At 40.8% G+C, this 17,922-nt stretch overlaps 1 protein-coding gene across 6 annotated transcripts in view; it reads left to right on the plus strand.

The window, feature by feature from the left end:
- The window catches only part of LOC139573567 (protein cordon-bleu-like), a 56,696-nt gene that overhangs the window by 9,482 nt on the left and 29,292 nt on the right, over positions 1–17,922 (plus strand). For 2 of the 6 annotated variants that reach the window (XM_071397172.1, XM_071397177.1), the window contains exons 3-8: positions 4,162–4,368; positions 7,350–7,560; positions 11,110–11,338; positions 12,307–12,351; positions 12,910–12,998; positions 13,416–13,493. In XM_071397172.1, coding sequence (XP_071253273.1) covers positions 4,162–4,368; positions 7,350–7,560; positions 11,110–11,338; positions 12,307–12,351; positions 12,910–12,998; positions 13,416–13,493 — 859 coding nt within the window. Of the gene's footprint in view, positions 1–2,757; positions 2,885–4,161; positions 4,369–7,349; positions 7,561–11,109; positions 11,339–12,306; positions 12,352–12,909; positions 12,999–13,415; positions 13,494–17,922 lie in introns of those variants that run through there. The other 4 variants (XM_071397174.1, XM_071397175.1, XM_071397173.1 and 1 more) reach the window with 4 other exon arrangements.

Genomic DNA, 17,922 nt, shown 5'->3' on the forward strand with positions numbered 1-17,922 from the left:
TTGGAGTGAAATGGGTCACTTGTTTTATTACTCCATAGTATGCCTAAATGCAGTGTCTACTTTTTAGAGGATAGTGCTCCCATTGTTTGGGTCTAATCCCATTGTGCTGCATAGAACTGGCCATGACAGGTGTCTCTCACCACAGTCTCTGTGTCCCAAATGGCGCACTATTCACTTTATAGTGCACTACTTTAGATTGACCAGGGCCTATAGGGCTCTACTCAAAAGTGATGCACCATATACAGATTAGGGTGCCATTTGAGATGCAGCTAGTGTTTCCCCTACCTTCAACTTCTAAAATGACAGGTTGTCATTGTGTACGTCTCTCTTCATCAGGTCTAAACTGGCTCCTGCTTCTAATACACTACAGTCCCAAACTCGACTAACATATTCCACTTTTTTAATAAGACCCAGGGAAGGAAGGAATATTTATTTCCATCATTATTTTGTCAGGATAACTTCTGAACCTCATACAGTACAAGCTCTTATCAGTCTTTCCTTGCAGAGTTAGTCAGTGAGTTGTATCTCCCACTGACTCACTGCTTCCTTTATTGTTGTCCAATACAACAGAGAGCATTATTGATATGAACTTGAGCCCTGTGGCAGAAAGAGCACAGAGGGGTTGACTTATTCCAACTGGATAGTTGCCTAGAGTGGAGCAGAGTCTTATTTGGGCCTTGGAATGTGAACAGTCCCATGCACACAGACTAATCTCGTAATCAGTCTAACACAACACCAGGGTAACAAACTGCCAGGTCAGATTATAGAAGTAGCACCTATTCACTGGTTAGCTAGATACCCTACAGCTACTGCGGTTCCTGTGCTGTGGGGCTTGTTGTGATGCTTACACACTCCCACTGGGTCTAAACAGCTAGGTTAGGTTTCTAGCAGTAGTAAGCCACTCCTCTCAACACCTAGCTGGTTGGTTAGTCACTGGATACTCCCTACTGTAGTCCCCTGTGCTGTACTGTGGGGTGATGTTGTTGAACATATCATAGTGTAACCATACTGTAGCTATCTATGACAATCCCTACTGCAATGTAATCCTGCAATGATTACAGCTGTGAGTCTTTGGGGGTAAGTCTCTAAGAGCTTTGCACACCTGGACTGGACAATATTTGCCTGTTATTCTTTAAAACATTATTCAAATGGTTTGTTGATGATTGCTAGATAGCCATTTTCAATTCTTGCTATAGATTTCCAAGCTGATTTAAGCCAACACTGTAACCGGGGTCACTCAGGAACATATAATGTCGTCGGGGTATGCAACTCCGGTGTAGATTTAGGCTAACCCTTGCCGATGACGAGCATACCCATAATATGATGCAGCCATCACCATGCTTGAAAATATGAAGAGTGATACTCAGTGATGTATTGTATTTGCTCCAAACATTACGCTTTGTATTCAGGACAAAATGTTCATTTCTTTGCCACACTTTGTGTGTTCTTTGTGGTTGAGTCTGTGCTTGAAATTCACTACTCGATTGAGGGACCCCACATTGTATGTGTGGGGTACAGAGATTGGGTAGTCATTAAAAAATCATTATTGAATATGGATTCATGCAACATTTATTATGTGATTTGTTAAGCACATTTTTACTCCTGAACTTATTTAGGCTTGCCATAACAAAGGGGTTGAATACTTAATGACTTAAGACATTTCAGCTTTACATTTTTTTTAAATGAATTGTTCTACAATCAAAATTGCACTTTGACATTATGGGGTATTGTGTGTGTAGACACAAGATCTCAATTTAATCCATTTTAAATTCGGGCTATGACACCAAACATTGTGGAAAAAGTAAAGGGGTGTGAATACTTTCTGAAGGCACTGTATTTACTAAGTCATTGCCACTACTTCAAAAAAATGTTTTAACCTTTATTTTATTATTAGTATTTGTTTTATTTTGCCGAGGCACTTTGGGCACACTGGTTGAATCAACGTTGTTTCCACATAATTTAAATGAAATGACGTTGAACCAACGTGGAATAGACACTGAATTGACATCTGTACCCAGTTAGGGTTAATATAGAATTGTCTGGTGATGTCACTGAGCTCAAGAGAGAAAATGAAACTGTCCTTGATTTACAGATGAGTTTCAAAGGAAGAGAATATCATTGAATTTTCATGTATTTTGGAGTACAATGTCCTTTAAAAAAGTCACCAGAAGTGACCTTCTCAGTCATTCAACAAAATCTTGTATGTGTTTCCATTGGATTGTGTGTTCAATTAAAAAATATCTCGGGTTGATTCCTTTCACAACTGGCCAATGAAGTGGAGAGAGCGGACTGAGTGGTTCTGTGAAAGGTCCATTTGTAACCCAGTCACTGAGGAAACTGCACTTACTGCCCAGCTCAGTAACTGAGTTTTCTTCTCTCTTTAGGAGATTCTCTAATCGCCCAAAAGCGCGTGTGTGTGTGCGCGTGTGTGTGTGTGCGTTGGCTGACTCTGGAGACAAGGGAATGCTAAGATCTCAGTCTCGTTTGATATTGTTATCCCAATATCAAACACACAGTTACACAGGTGCAGTCTCCCTGACCCATTCATAGTGGTATACTGCAGTACACTGGTTTTGATCATGAAGTTCCTTTCATTTAATCGCCCTCTCTGTAGTGTTTTGAACAATTGTGGTTCAATGGTTCAATTACTCTGTGGATGGATGCCGGACTTAGTTATTAATAATTAACTTAGGTGAGGTTAGAGTCTAAGCACGGTAGTTTGTTGAATGTTCACATGCATGCCTACTCTCCACCTTCACAGAACAAGTTGTCTTCAAGGCTCCTAGAAGAGACCTTTTCCCTGTAGCCCCAGTCCTTGGGAAGGATTTATAAACATGGACTGATATATAGAACGCTTAATCAAAAGCCCAAGGACTGACTTGACGTGAGTGGTGCAGATTTCTCATACTGTTGTTTGCTCAGTAGGGAGAAAGTGTGTAGCTTTTGAACATACCTAGAAGCGAAAAAGCATTAATCATTGTAAACTGTATATTATAGTCGAGATAATGGTGTGTGCTGAGACAAAGCTACAATTTGTTCCTGACACGTGTCAAATACGTACAGAGTCAGGTGTAGTGAAAGTTAAGACCACTAATGATTTAGATAATCTTCTTTCAAAGTCCTGCCATCAGTGCAGTTAGCGCCATGTATTTTGGTGCAGTGTAGAGCTGCCGCCTGGGCTCAAAAAAAGAGTTGAACATTTATTTTATGCCTATTTATTCATTTATATATTGAAGCATTATACAGTATAATGACAGACATGAGTTTGGATGAATTGCAATGCATGCTGGTTATCTTTATCCTTGTGTGTTTAGATGGTTACATCATCTCTATACTGTATAAAATAATTGTTTTATTTATTTATTTGCACACAAGAAACTACAAAAGAATGTGATAAAGGTTTAAAAGGCAAACGAAAAGAGCATGTGCAGGAGGGGTTAAAAACCCAGAGAGACTTGTAGAGCACCTCCCCTTTTCTTATTTATAAAACAAGATAACTGCATTAAGTTTTTATAATAATGAACAAATCATGATAAGGAAAGTCCTTGGTGTCAGATTTGAATGGAACATCACATCAACACAGACCATTGTGACCCTGACAACCAATAAACAACCTTTGCATATCTGGAGACAGACTTGCTTATGTAATCTCGCTGAAAGACAGAAAGTCATTGCCATTCAAGTTGCCTCTGTTATGTTTGTTGTCACCTATCCCAGTGCAAAACAGCAAAGTTGTGCAAAGTCTTGTCTATTCTATTTCCCTTTGAATCACCATGACGACCAGACTGCCTTTTCTGGCAGAAAACAACATAATTCATTTCTCTAGGTTGCCACATTCAGGCCAATCTGCAAATGACAATTTCGCTCTAAAATATCTGATTATAAAACTTAACTTAACCCAAAACTTAGCCATATGCCTATCCCTAACCTTATGCCTAACCTCTGTCCATCCCTCAGGAAGAGGATGAAGTCCCGAGCACCCCCTCCGCCCCTGGCCCCCGAGCCAAAACAACATAATTCATTTCTCTAGGTTGCCACATTCAGGCCAATCTGCAAATGACAATTTCGCTCTAAAATATCTGATTATAAAACTTAACTTAACCCAAAACTTAGCCATATGCCTATCCCTAACCTTATGCCTAACCTCTGTCCATCCCTCAGGAAGAGGATGAAGTCCCGAGCACCCCCTCCGCCCCTGGCCCCCGAGCCCGCCCCCAGGAGAATCTTCCGTAACGCAGTGCCTGACGGGGGAGGCTCAGCGCAGGGCAGTATGGGAAGCATGGTGATGGAGAACATGATGAGGACCAGCGTAGACCTCCACATCACTCTGCCTCAAGGCTACCAGACCAACAGCACAGTGGACGGCAGGTGAGAGGCAACACCACACACTCGTCACATATGCACACGTACACATTACCCCTTCGACCCTCAATTCACAGACTCTGTTATGTATGTGGATGTGGCCTTGTTTGGTATCTGATCGGAGAGGCCTTTTCAAGGTTCCCTCAGTGGCCCAGAATCAGTGTGTGTGTGTGTGTGTGTGTGTGCACATTGTGAGAAGCTGACCTGCCAGAGCCTCTCTGGACTTAATGAGGGTCTCTCTCTCTTTCTGCTGGAGCAGTGAGTGAATCAGACTAGGCCATCCAGGACTCCAGCCCTCATGCAGAAAACAAGACGAGGGCCTCTGTTAATGCTGTTAATGAGTGGCATGTGAGAGTTTCTAAACAGTATTTTTTGTGAACCAATATAGGACTGTGATCCCAGGTCTGTCTGTGAAGTCTTGCCAACTGCTCTGGACAGAAAACTGATCTGGGATCAGGCTCGTACAGTGGTCGTCATCTCTCTCACTTGGGGCCGTCTTTTCCATTGCCTTTTACTCTAAGTGATGCTCTTTGCCAAGTCATTTGGCTAACACTTCATTTGGATCGTCCATCTTTAGACTATCAGTAACATTTCAACTAGCTATCTAATACAAAACAAAATTCTAGTTCGAACAGAAAGCTTATTAATTTCAAATTTGGTGTACAAATTTGTTTACGTCACTTAGTGAACATTTCTCCTTTGCAAAGATAATCCATCCACATGACAGGTGTGGCATATGAAGTAGCTGATGCTGGGGACAATAAAAGTCCACTCTAAAATGTGCAGGTTTATCACACAACACAATGCCATAGATGTCTCCAAGTTTTGAGGGAGCGTGTAATTGGCATAGTGACTGCAGGAATGTCCACTAGAGCTGTTGCCAGAGAATTTAATGTTAATTTCTTGACCATAAGGCACCTCCAATGTCGCGTTAAAGAATTTGACAGTTCAACTTACTGGCCTCAAAACCGCAGACCACATGTAACCACGCCAGTCCAGGACCTCCACATCCGGCTTCTTCGGGATGGTCTTGAGATCACCTGCGGGATGATCTTGAGGCCTATTGTCATGCCATTCATCCGTCGCCATCACCACATGTTTCAGCATGATAATGCACGGCCCCATATCGCAAGGATCTGTACACAATTCCTGGAAGCTGAAAATGTCCCAGTTCTTCCATGGCCTGCATACTCACCAGACAGACATGTCACCCATTGTTTGGGATGCTCTGGATCGACTTGAATGACAGCGTTCCCGCCAATATCCAGCAACTTCGCACAGCCGTTGAAGAGGAGTGGGACAACATTCCACAGGTCACAATCAACAGCCTGATCAACTCTATGCGAATGAAATGTGTCGCGTTGCGTGAGGCAAATGGTGGTCATACCAAATCCTGACTGGTTTTCTGATCCACATCCATTTCCTTATATGAACTGTAACTCAGTAAAATCTTTTAAATTGTTGCATTTATATTTTTGTTCAATATAGATTCACACATTACTGAGCACAAATCACATCTCACATCTCTAGCCCTAACCTTAAACCTTATCTTAACCTTAAACTTTACCCGTATTCTAAACCTAACCGTAACCTTAGCATACAGTTGCTTATCAACAGATAAGTTTGTTGATAGTACGACCATCTGTAGAGCATTTACAGATGAAAAATCTGGACAATCCAAATTTTGTGTGTCTGACTGTCATTTGATTTATGGGAAATCTGTTTTGCTGTCTCAGTGCATGATAAAGCCCAAGGGAGTTTCATCCAGGTGTCATAAATGTCTTGTAATCACCTGGTTCATGTGTGCAGGAAGCAGTCAGACAACACCCTCTCCATTATGGTGTGTAAGGGTTTTGTCACACTAGTCACACTGTTTTCATTATGATAGGGAATACAGATCAATGTGTTGTGTTTCCAGTGTCTTGTCAAAGCCTCATTTGCTAGCTAGATATGGTATTCTAAGAAGAAAGTTGTAGTAAAAATGAATACATTGTTATTTTCGAATGAACCATAACTCTCCATCCTATAGCTAATGTGTAATGCATTATGATGCAGTTGTAAGACTTGTGATGAGCGAACTTTGCTCTGGTCATTACGAGTTGGTTGTTCAGAGCAGCCCTTAAGCAGTTTTGTCATATGAGCTGTCTTCTCCCAGCAGGCAGTAGAAAGCATCCTTGAGTTTCTCTCTGTCCTGGGTTGACAGTTACCCTTTGACACCTCGTCAGTTGACGTTCTGTATTCCATGACATGGGACTTCATATGACGCTCAAAAACAGAACAATGTATCAGGATTTATTAAGACATTCTACATTCTTAAGTGAAGGATTTAGGACACTGGCCAGTCGGGCTAGTAGACTACAATTTTTACTAGCCCAGGTTACATTATTCTAGCCAAATCTGTGCCATTTGAAATACAAAATGCCAGTCACCTGACGGGCTAGTTTGGCACATTTTCTACCAGCCCTATTTGCAAAGTACTAGCCTCAGGCTAGCGTAATTTCCATCCCTGCATACATATATTATAAGTAGACCAGATGGGTAATTTATTGTCAATTGACTAAGGCTAGATTTCCTATCTGTAATTCATTTAACTTTCTACTTCATTTAACACGTCACTGAGTTCAGATCATTAAATCAGCCTTTTATGTACCAATTTGCAGGCTTATCTAATGCTGTAAGCCGAGCGGCATGAGTGTAATTACAGGTATTCCTATTGGAGCTAAAGGAGGTAACCCTATCTGTCAGTCAGGTCACATCCCAAACGACACCCTATTCCCTATATAGTGCACTACGTTTGACCAGAGCCCATAGCGGTCTTGTCAAAAGTAGTGGTTCTTGGTCAAAGAAGTGCGGTAACTAGAGAATAGGGACTTACCTTGGACTATTCTGTCCCGCTCTACTCTGACGAGCCTGTGACTCTACTTCTACCTGGCTTCCTGTCTGTGACTCAGCCTGGCTTCCTGTGCTGCTTTCGCCTCTCTGTGCAGCAAGGCGCTCATGGACCTGTTGGTGGATCTGTGCAGCCGGTACCACCTGAACCCAGCCTATCACACCCTGGAGCTGCTGTCCAGTGAGGGCCTGTCCCTAGCCTTCAAGCCCAACAGCCTGCTGGGGTCCCTGGATGTTGTTGCCATAAGCATCAGGGAGAAAGTGTTGCAGAACAAAGTGGTGCGGAAACCTCCGCCTAAAGTGCCAGAGGTGAGTACCTGCTGATACTGACCCTGTTATAGAGATCTCTGTGTGTGTGTGTGTGTGTGTTTGTTTGATACTGTTCTACTGATTGAGGATATGTAGCTGCAATGTGACTGTTAATAAGCAATTAGCTGATTTTATTGTAACTTGAGGATTCATAGTTATCCTCTGTTTAGCCTTCCATGAATGCACATGTATGTTGCACTTCATGAAGTTATTGGAAATGAGTTTGTTCTGGTCTGGGCCTTTTGCTGTTGTTGTAGTGCACGGGTGGGTATCGTTGACTGTTTTTGGGATACAATGAATAAGATGTTTTCAGCATTCATTGAACCTAACCGTTGACACCTAAGAAATGTGATGTATGATTCTCTATGTAACCGTGCGATCGCCCTTTACCTTTTGACACTAAATCGTTGCAGCAGGAAAGGCCACAAAAACCAAAAAGGACTCATGCTAAGGTAGGCAGCAGGTGTTGTAGAGCCAGTCTCTAAACCAGTGGGATTATTGCCGGCTCTCGTGGCTGATTGAGTGTCTTCTCTCTCTGTCTCCAGTGTCTCCTAGTCTCCTCCTACTTACCTAGCATGTGAATTTTTCATGAGTGCCTTACCTTTAGTTACCATGCATTATTTCTACTCTACTCTCAGGCCTCCCTGGCCCTGGGGGCCCTGTTCCCCCTATCTCCCTTTGACCTCCCTTTGGCTGATGGCCAAAGTCTGACACTATTTCACTCTGAGTCATCGACATTGTGGGTAATATTTTATTTAAAGCCAACCGGTATAATGCATTATGATGTGGTTGTAATGCATTTTATGACTTGTAATAAGCATGCACAGTATAAACCCTTTTTTTTTTATAAGTTGCATCAGTAAATATTAGCAAATAGCCACACACAAAAACAGTTGTGATTGTTACACACCCTTGACTGGTAAGTGGTTGACATGATGTTTTCAGAAGGAAAGTCTGTACATTGTGTACTGGTGTGTGACCGTCATGGCCTCCATGATAACAGTATCTTTTGGTGTTTGTCCCAAATGGCACCCTACTTTCTATATAGTGCACTACTTTTGACCAGATCCCTATGGGACCTTGTTAAAAGTAATGCACTATATAGGGAATAGTGTGCCATTTGGAATTCAACCTGTGTTCTTCATAACAACCACCTCAACCCTCTTAGTGCTGCTGGCACTGTTGTTGTGATCCCTCTCTATAGGTACACCAAACACCCTGGGACTGACCAGGCAGTGGCTGCCCACACACAGGCCCTCTCTGTCAGGCCTCGACTTGGCTCCGAGCCTCAGTTACCTTAGAGTGATAGTCTCACCCCCTCTTCCCCTAGGCCTGTCAACAAATGTCTACGTTCTAAGGGAAAAGCTGAAAGTAAAGCATAACCTCTTTTTAAGTGAGGTGGAGTGAAGTTTTTAGTTAACCTTTCTCGCCCCGGGGTTCCGCTAGCGGAACACCCACAACATTCTGCTGCCTTCGCAGAGCGCAAAATTCAAAAAATATTTTTTTGAAATATTTAACTTCCACACATTAACAAGTCCAATACAGCAAATTAAAGATAAACATCTTGTGAATCCAGCCAACATGTCCGATTTTTAAAATGTTTTACAGCGAAAACACAATATATATTTATGTTAGCTCACCACAATAGCCAAACACACAACGCTATTTATCCACCGCATAGGTAGCTTTCAAAAAACCGACAAAATATAGAAATAATTAGTCACTAACCAAGAAACAACTTCATCAGATGACAGTCTTATAACATGTTACACAATACATTTATGTTTTGTTCGAAAAATGTGCATATTTGAGGTATAAATCATAGTTTTACATTGCAGCTACAATCACAAATAGCACCGAAGCAGCCAGACTAATTACAGAGAGCAACGTGAAATACCTAAATACTCATCATAAAACATTTATGAAAAATACATGGTGTACAGCAAATGAAACATAAACATCTTGTGAATCCAGCCAATATTTCAGATTTTGTAAGTGTTTTACAGCGAAAACACAATATAGCATTATATTAGCTTACCACAATAGCCAAACACGCAACCGCATTTATCAGCAGCAAAAGGTAGCGATCGCAAAAAAACAGCAAAAGATATAAAATTAATCACTAACCTTGACCAACTTCATCAGATGACAGTCCTATAACATCAGGTTATACAATTCACTTATGTTTTGTTCGAAAATGTGCATATTTTGAGCTGAAAACCGTGGTTATACATTGTGAAAATGTAGCAACTTTTTCCCAGAATCTCCGGATATATTTCTGACACTCACCTAATCTGACCAAATAACTCATCATAAACTTTACTAAAAAATACATGTTGGACAGCAAATGAAAGATACACTAGTTCTTAATGCAATCGCCGTGTTAGATTTTTAAAAATAACTTTACCATAACAAACAGCTTACGTTATAGCGAGACAGCGCCCGCAATAAGGGTGGAAAATAGGACTAAACATTTTTTCCACAGAAATACGAAATAACATCATAAATGGTTCCTACTTTTGCTGAGCTTCCATCAGAATCTTGTACAAGGAGTCCTTGGTCCAGAATAATCGTTGTTTGGTTTTAGAATGTCCTCTTCTCCTGTCGAATTAGCAACCATAGCTAGCCATGTGGCGCAAACGTGCCCAACTTCACCTGACGCAAAGAAAAGAAAATTCCAAAACTCGCAATAAACGTTCAATAAACTGATACAACTCGGTTGAAAAAAACTACTTTATGATGTTTTTATCACATCTATCAAATAAAATCAGAGCCGGAGATATCTACCAGGTATACCGAAAGCTTTTCAGAAGGCAATCTGGGGTTCCTTCTCGCGCCTTCGAAGACAATGTAATTTCCAAACACGTCATTCCAAAAGCTCTTGTTCGACCTCAGATCAAGCTAGACACCCCATTCCACCTCCCACTGCCTGTTGACATCTAGTGGAAGGCGTATGAAGTGCATGTATATCCATAGATTTCAGGCAAATTAATAGGAAGGCCCTGGAACAGGGCAGATTTTCCACTTCCTGTCAGGAAGTTTGCTGCAAAATGAGTTCTGTTTTACTCACAGATATAATTCAAACGGTTTTAGAAACTTGAGTGTTTTCTATCCAATAGTAATAATAATATGCATATTGTACGATCTAGAATAGAGTACGAGGCCGTTTAAATTGGGCACAATTTTTTCCCAAAGTGAAAATAGCGCCCGCTACACACTAACAGGTTTTAATCATGGTTTATCCTACGATTCTGACACTTTGTCTCTCTCTCAATATTTTCCACTCTAGTTTTTCCCATTGGATGTGTACTGCTGAGATCTTTACTTTCAAGTTCCATTTAATTACTGAACTTAGACATGGGTTCAAATTGAACGTTTTATTTCAAATACTTTGAGCGTTTGATTGAGCCCGCCTGAAGTGCCAGATCGGCATGATTGCAGACAAGCTCAAGGTCAAACAAATACTGTTTGAACCTAGGAGGTTCTCTAATACTCTTTAATACTGTGTCCATCCATTGGCACTAAAGTCACTCTGTCTTCCCTGTAAAGAAAACGGTGCGTCTGGTGGTGAACTACCACAGGAGCCAGAAGGCGGTGTTGAGGGTGAGTCCCCTGGTGCCCCTGGAGAGCCTGGTCCCAGCCATCTGTGAGAAGTGTGACTTTGACCCGTCCCATGTTCTGCTGCTGAAGGACAATGTCAGCAACCACGAGCTGGAGCTGGACAAGTGTCTGAGCGAGCTAGGCATCAGAGAGCTCTACGTACTGGACCAGACTCTTGGTAAATAAACCACCTTATACCCCCATCTCCCCCCACTTCTTCCTATAGAATGGTGACACATTTCTTGCCAATTCCTATGGTCATCCTACGGTACGACAATGATTAAAAGAGTTGACAAGACGGCACAAACAGATCTGGGACCAGGCTATTCCATGTCCTCACATGATATCTACAGTGTTAACCTGGTCCCAGATCAAATCAAGTTTGAAATGTTAAGGAGTTGACATTGTAGCAGAAACAGATCTGAGATCAGGCTAACTGTACCAACCTATCTCTGTTAACAAACTATTACTGTTCCTCTTATTCTTCTCAACCTGTTTTAATCGTATATTTAATTTGAGCTCTCTTCGTTGTTTTCTGTCACGCTTTTACTATATCTATAATACTATATCTATAATATCTATAATATATCTATAATACTATATCCGTAATCAGCACTCACACGTGAGATTGTTTTGAATCAAAGTAACATGCATTACTTTCTTACTGCAGCTAGCTACATCTGTGCCTGTAATGTTTACATGGGGTGTAATTCAGTCTGGGCTAGTTCATCTTATCAGGGTGGCGCTGCAGAATATATATAAGTGAGCTTGTGTTTACATATTTGGTTAAATGAGCTTCGATAAGCACATGCCTTCCAGTGTGTGTACTCTGCCCCCTATGACTCTGCCCTTAGAGAGGAAATATAGACGGTTAGTCATTAGAACACTACTTACAAAGCGTAGTGAGATGTACTGATGCTTGAGTTAAACTAGAGGCAGTTGTCAAATACCATAGTCAGTGTTGTTGGTAGTTTCACTGTAATCCCCCTTTTCTGTAGGCAGGGGTGGGAGGGGTGGGGGATTGCATAGCCAATGACATGGGAAATGATGTATAGTTTTGATAAAGAGAGAATCTTGTGTAGTTAAGGATAGTCTGCATTGCAACAAGGGCCCTTAATGTTGTTGAAATCCTGTGATTGTTTCCAGTTCGTCAACCTAAAATGTCTTCTGCACCTGCTCTAATTTACTCAGGTATTACTGTCTGAATGCTGCTTATTGTTCCCATCCACAATGCTGTAGTGACATTACCTGTAGCTTAACAGTCACTTGTACAGTCACATTAACCCCACTTTGCCGTTCCTTTTCTCCTCGTGGGACAATCTCGCTTGTTTCGTTTGCTTGTTTTACATATCTTAGATCAAATATAAGATACAGTCAATATTATTTCCCTTTCCTTCTGGCTTACAGTGTGTTATGACTGTTTGCTAGATTTATTTTCAGAGGTTGAAGAATAGATGCACTGTCATATTGGAAAAGTTTAGTTGTAGTGCCATCTACTGTTGAAACTGCCTGATTGTAGATAGAGGCTTGAGAGTGTGTTTATGGAGAATACTTTTTGTTGTATGCATGGGTTAAACTTTTAATAACTGACATGACTTGCATAATGTAGTATAGTTCTAGCTGTGGTTTATTTCATCCCATGGGTTAATGAATGAACTGCATGAATGAAAATCTTTATTTTTAGCTCAGTGAGCCAAACCTTTAATTTCGGAGTGAACTGAAACCTATTGTCTGTCCATTCATTGTTAGAATACTTCCGTTCCAACACCTCAAGTGTCGGTGGGGCCGAGAACAAAGGTCTGCTCGGATTCTTTAAGTTCAACAGAAGGAAATCAAAGGTAAGACGGCACAGTTCACTTGTGTTCCAACAGAGTGACATTTATCCCATTGGCTTGGCTAACTTAACACCATAATACCATCTAGAACATAGAGTGTGTGTCTGCAGATCAAGCTGACTTTAAACTGTTGACTTACTATTAATGTATGTTGAAATGCAGGAAAAAGAAGCATATTTTTTTCTGTGTCTTAAATCTTCTACTTAAATAGCTACTGTTATTCTTGAGCTCAACATATGATGGCTTTCCATAAAAATAATTAGTCTTATAGATTTGACTGGCCCCGTGGAAAGGGCTTTTTAACCCTAGCGCTGTACGAGTACTGCTATCATCTTTCAAATAACTGCAATAACTGCATGTCATGCTTGTATTGTAGTTGCATTCTGATGTATTGCATGTTAGATGTACATTCCATTTCAGACTGAAGAACAGTCGCCTACTATGGACATGGATGGTGTTGATAATAATATTACTCAAAATACTGAAAAAAACTACAATGTAAGTACTACTAACCCTCCTGAAATGTCTGGGTGTGGTACTTGACATCTTGCATTATATTTTCTTTCAATACTCAAATCTCATTCAATAAGTGCAATCTCATTAATTTTGCAGAAAGATCAATTATGCTCTTGAGTACTATTCTATTGTAGATTTTCCAAAACCCACCACCTTGTAACAGATAGCGTTTTATGCCCCCCAACAATTAGAGCACATGAGCTCAACTTTGGTTTTCTTTTCAGTAGCGTTGCAAAATTCCCATAACATTCCCTGTTTTTCCAGAAATCTTGGTTGTACAATTCAAAGAATCAGGAGGGAATAAGCAGGAAATCCAGAACTCTCCAACAAGGATTTATGAAAAACCTAGGAATTTTGGGAAAGCTACAGTAGGGCAAAAAAGTATTTAGTCAGCCACCAATTGTGCAAGTTCTCCCACTTAAAAAGATGAGAGAGGCCTGTAATTTTCATCATAGGTACACTTCAACTATGACAGACAAAATGAGAAAAAATAATCCAGAAAATCACATTGTAGGATTTTTAATGAATTTATTTTCAAATTATGGTGGAAAATAAGTATTTGGTCACCTACAAACAAGCAAGATTTCTGGCTCTCACAGACCTGTAACTTCTTCTTTAAGAGGCTCCTCTGTCCTCCACTCGTTACCTGTATTAACGGCACCTGTTTGAACTTGTTATCAGTATAAAAGACACCTGTCCACAACCTCAAACAGTCACACTCCAAACTCCACTATGGCCAAGACCAAAGAGCTGTCAAAGGACACCAGAAACAAAATTGTAGACCTGCACCAGGCTGGGAAGACTGAATCTGCAATAGGTAAGCAGCTTGGTTTGAAGAAATCAACTGTGGGAGCAATTATTAGGAAATGGAAGACATAAATGGTCCCGTGTGGCTCAGTTGGTAGAGCATGGCGCTTGCAACGCCAGGGTTGTGGGTTCATTCCCCACGGGGGGACCAGGATGAATATGTATGAACTTTCCAATTTGTAAGTCGCTCTGGATAAGAGCGTCAGCTAAATGACTTAAATGTAAAATGTAATGTAAATGTATAAAAGACCACTGATAATCTCCCTCGATCTGGGGCTCCACGCAAGATCTCACCCCGTGGGGTCAAAATGATCACAAGAACGGTGAGCGAAAATCCCAGAACCACACGGGGGGACCTAGTGAATGACCTGCAGAGAGCTGGGACCAAAGTAACAAAGCCTACCATCAGTAACACACCACGCCGCCAGGGACTCAAATCCTGCAGTGCCAGACGTGTCCCCCTGCTTAAGCCAGTACATGTCCAGGCCCATCTGAAGTTTGCTAGAGAGCATTTGGATGATCCAGAAGAAGATTGGGAGAATGTCATATGGTCAGATGAAACCAAAATATAACTTTTTGGTAAAAACTCAACTCGTTGTGTTTGGAGGACAAAGAATGCTGAGTTGCATCCAAAGAACACCATACCTACTGTGAAGCATGGGGGTGGAAACATCATGCTTTGGGGCTGTTTTTCTGCATAGGGACCAGGACGACTGATCCGTGTAAAGGAAAGAATGAATGGGGCCATGTATCGTGAGATTTTGAGTGAAAACCTCCTTCCATCAGCAAGGGCATTGAAGATGAAACGTGGCCGGGTCTTTCAGCATGACAATGATCCCAAACACACCGCCCGGGCAACGAAGGAGTGGCTTCTTAAGAAGCATTTCAAGGTCCTGGAGTGACCTAGCCAGTCTCCAGATCTCAACCCCATAGAAAATCTTTGGAGGGAGTTGAAAGTCCGTGTTGCCCAGCAACAGCCCCAAAACATCACTGCTCTAGAGGAGATCTGCATGGAGGAATGGGCCAAAATACCAGCAACAGTGTGTGAAAACCTTGTGAAGACTTACAGAAAACGTTTGACCTCTGTCATTGCCAACAAAGGGTATATAACAAAGTATTGAGAAACTTTTGTTATTGACCAAATACTTATTTTCCACCATACTTTGCAAATAAATTCATTAAAAATCCTACAATGTGATTTTCTGGATTATTTTTTCTCATTTTGTCTGTCATAGTTGAAGTGTACCTATGATGAAAATTACAGGCCTCTCTCATCTTTTTAAGTGGGAGAACTTGCACAATTGGTGGCTGACTAAATACTTTTTTGCCCCACTGTACCATTATTTTGCAACCCTACTTTTCTGCCTGTGTGCCTCCTCTCGATATAGCTGATTGTCTGTTGTTCTGCTCATGTACCACTAGAGGGCAGACTTGACAAGCTGATCCCACGTCTTCTGATTCCCCTCAGTCAATTACAGTACGTTGACGGATTTAAAGTTTCTGTAGCAAGTCAACCTGAAGTAAATTAAAGCCTTGAATTATTTCTTATTATTTGATCAGCTTTACTCAGTGACATGTATAATGTATTTAATAGTAAGTTTGTAAAACAATAGTAGTTATAGCAGTAGGGCCGGTTTCCTGGAAATATTTTCTACTCCATCGTGGAGTTCTTTGAATGTGGTGTGCATATGTGCTAAAACATTATTATATTTGAGCAAATATTGAACAGGCTACCTGTTTGGAAGGTAATTTAATCAGTTTTACACAATTACAGAGGAATCTATTACCGGCATCCATCTGGGATACACCTCAAATCAATATGGGTGTTTTATTGGATTTCCCATAAGAACTTGGTGGATCTCTCTTGCTCATTTGAGTCAAGCCCCAGGGGGTGCGCGCACACACACACGCACACACACCCTGTAATCTCAGCGATTATGTTACATCATCATACTATACCTGGCTACATTTACTCTGATATCTGGATACCATTAATGGCCAAACTAATGGGAAGATATGTTGAGGACTGTTCATAACACAGACTGGAGTAGAACAGTACATTGGACAAACTGATGGACCGTAATGTTGAGGACGACTGTGTACATAGTGTATGATCTAAAGGAATGAAAACGATATTGCTTTGCTTATGAGACACCGTTCTAGAGATGCTAAGGCACGCCAGAAATGATCCTGTCTGTTTTCCCAGAGTTTTTTTTATTTTTATTGTACAGAATGAAACTATTTCAGATCACATTTTGTCCTTGGAGAGGACAATAAGGGTGTATTGCTGCCTCTAAATCATCATAGATGGCCATGTTCGGTTCTATCTGTCTCTAGTCTTGGCAGTGAGCACTCCGCTTAAAATGCATTTCCACCTTGAATATGCATGAGTGATAGGCATTGTGGTTAGCTCTCAGATTTCCTCCAGCATGGAATTACAGATGTTCAGGTGAACTTTTCCTAAACTTTAATAACAAAGAAAGACTCAATAGGTTTTTTGGCTCTGGTCTGTAACTGATTTAAGATTACATAACGTATGCTACGAATTCATGGCAATTCCCTGCATGGAACATTCCGTTCCAGTACAACAACAGCACGGATCCCAATTGAAAGTTACCATAGTCTCTCCCTAAATTTGGAATGTGTATTTGTGTTGGTCTTTCATAATTGAACATGCAGTGGATGTACTGAGGGACTCTCAGAGAGCCGGGATATTAACAGTTTAGCCACACTCCTCCCTCAAATACACAGGCATTGAGCATGTTGCTCTACCAAGGAGAGGAGGTAACATCGAGATCCTACTACTACAAAGGGAGGCTTACTGGATATCCTATCTAAAAACATTGATCCCTAGTGGTCTGAAAATTGACTTTGATCTCAGACCTTTCTTATGAACAATTCTTATAAATGGATATATTCTTCCTACAGCTTATCAGCGTACACCTAATATGTTCCCCCTGTTGACGATGCATATTATGCATTAAGGTTGAACCAAAAAATGACATGTAACAAATACAAATGAAATAGGAAACAATTAAATATGTGAAATTGAATTAAACAATAATGTATGTTGATGCTAACATTATGTGCAATATTCAATTATGTTGGCATATGATAACAATAGCCTAATATATTTAATATGCCATAAACAATTGTTTTTTTTAACAGTTTCATTCAATTCATTCTAATTAACTTATTCATTATGACACACCTCTCACTATTGTCATTGGTTGCACTACTTGCACTGTTTGTCAACATAACCTGGTTCAAGTATTTACCCTGAAACATTGGTGATTTACCCAATAAATTACTGGGAGTTTATATATGGAGTGTGCGACTCTCTTTATTTTTATAGTTTATTCGCCGTTAGTCAGCACCTCCACACAAAATATTTTTTCTGGGTGTGCGCCAGCTCATATTCTTTATTGGTCTTTCATAATTGAACATACCGTGGATGTACTGAGGGACTCTCAGTGAGCTGGAATATTAACAATTTAGCCACACTCACTTTCATTTGAGAAGGTCGCCATGAACACATTAGCGCAGTGTGAAAAGTTCATCAGGGGAGGAGAGGGTTGGCCGCTGGCCAAGAATCACTCCCCAG

This window comes from Salvelinus alpinus, chromosome 4 (assembly GCF_045679555.1).
Source record: "Salvelinus alpinus chromosome 4, SLU_Salpinus.1, whole genome shotgun sequence".
NCBI lineage: Eukaryota > Metazoa > Chordata > Actinopteri > Salmoniformes > Salmonidae > Salvelinus > Salvelinus alpinus.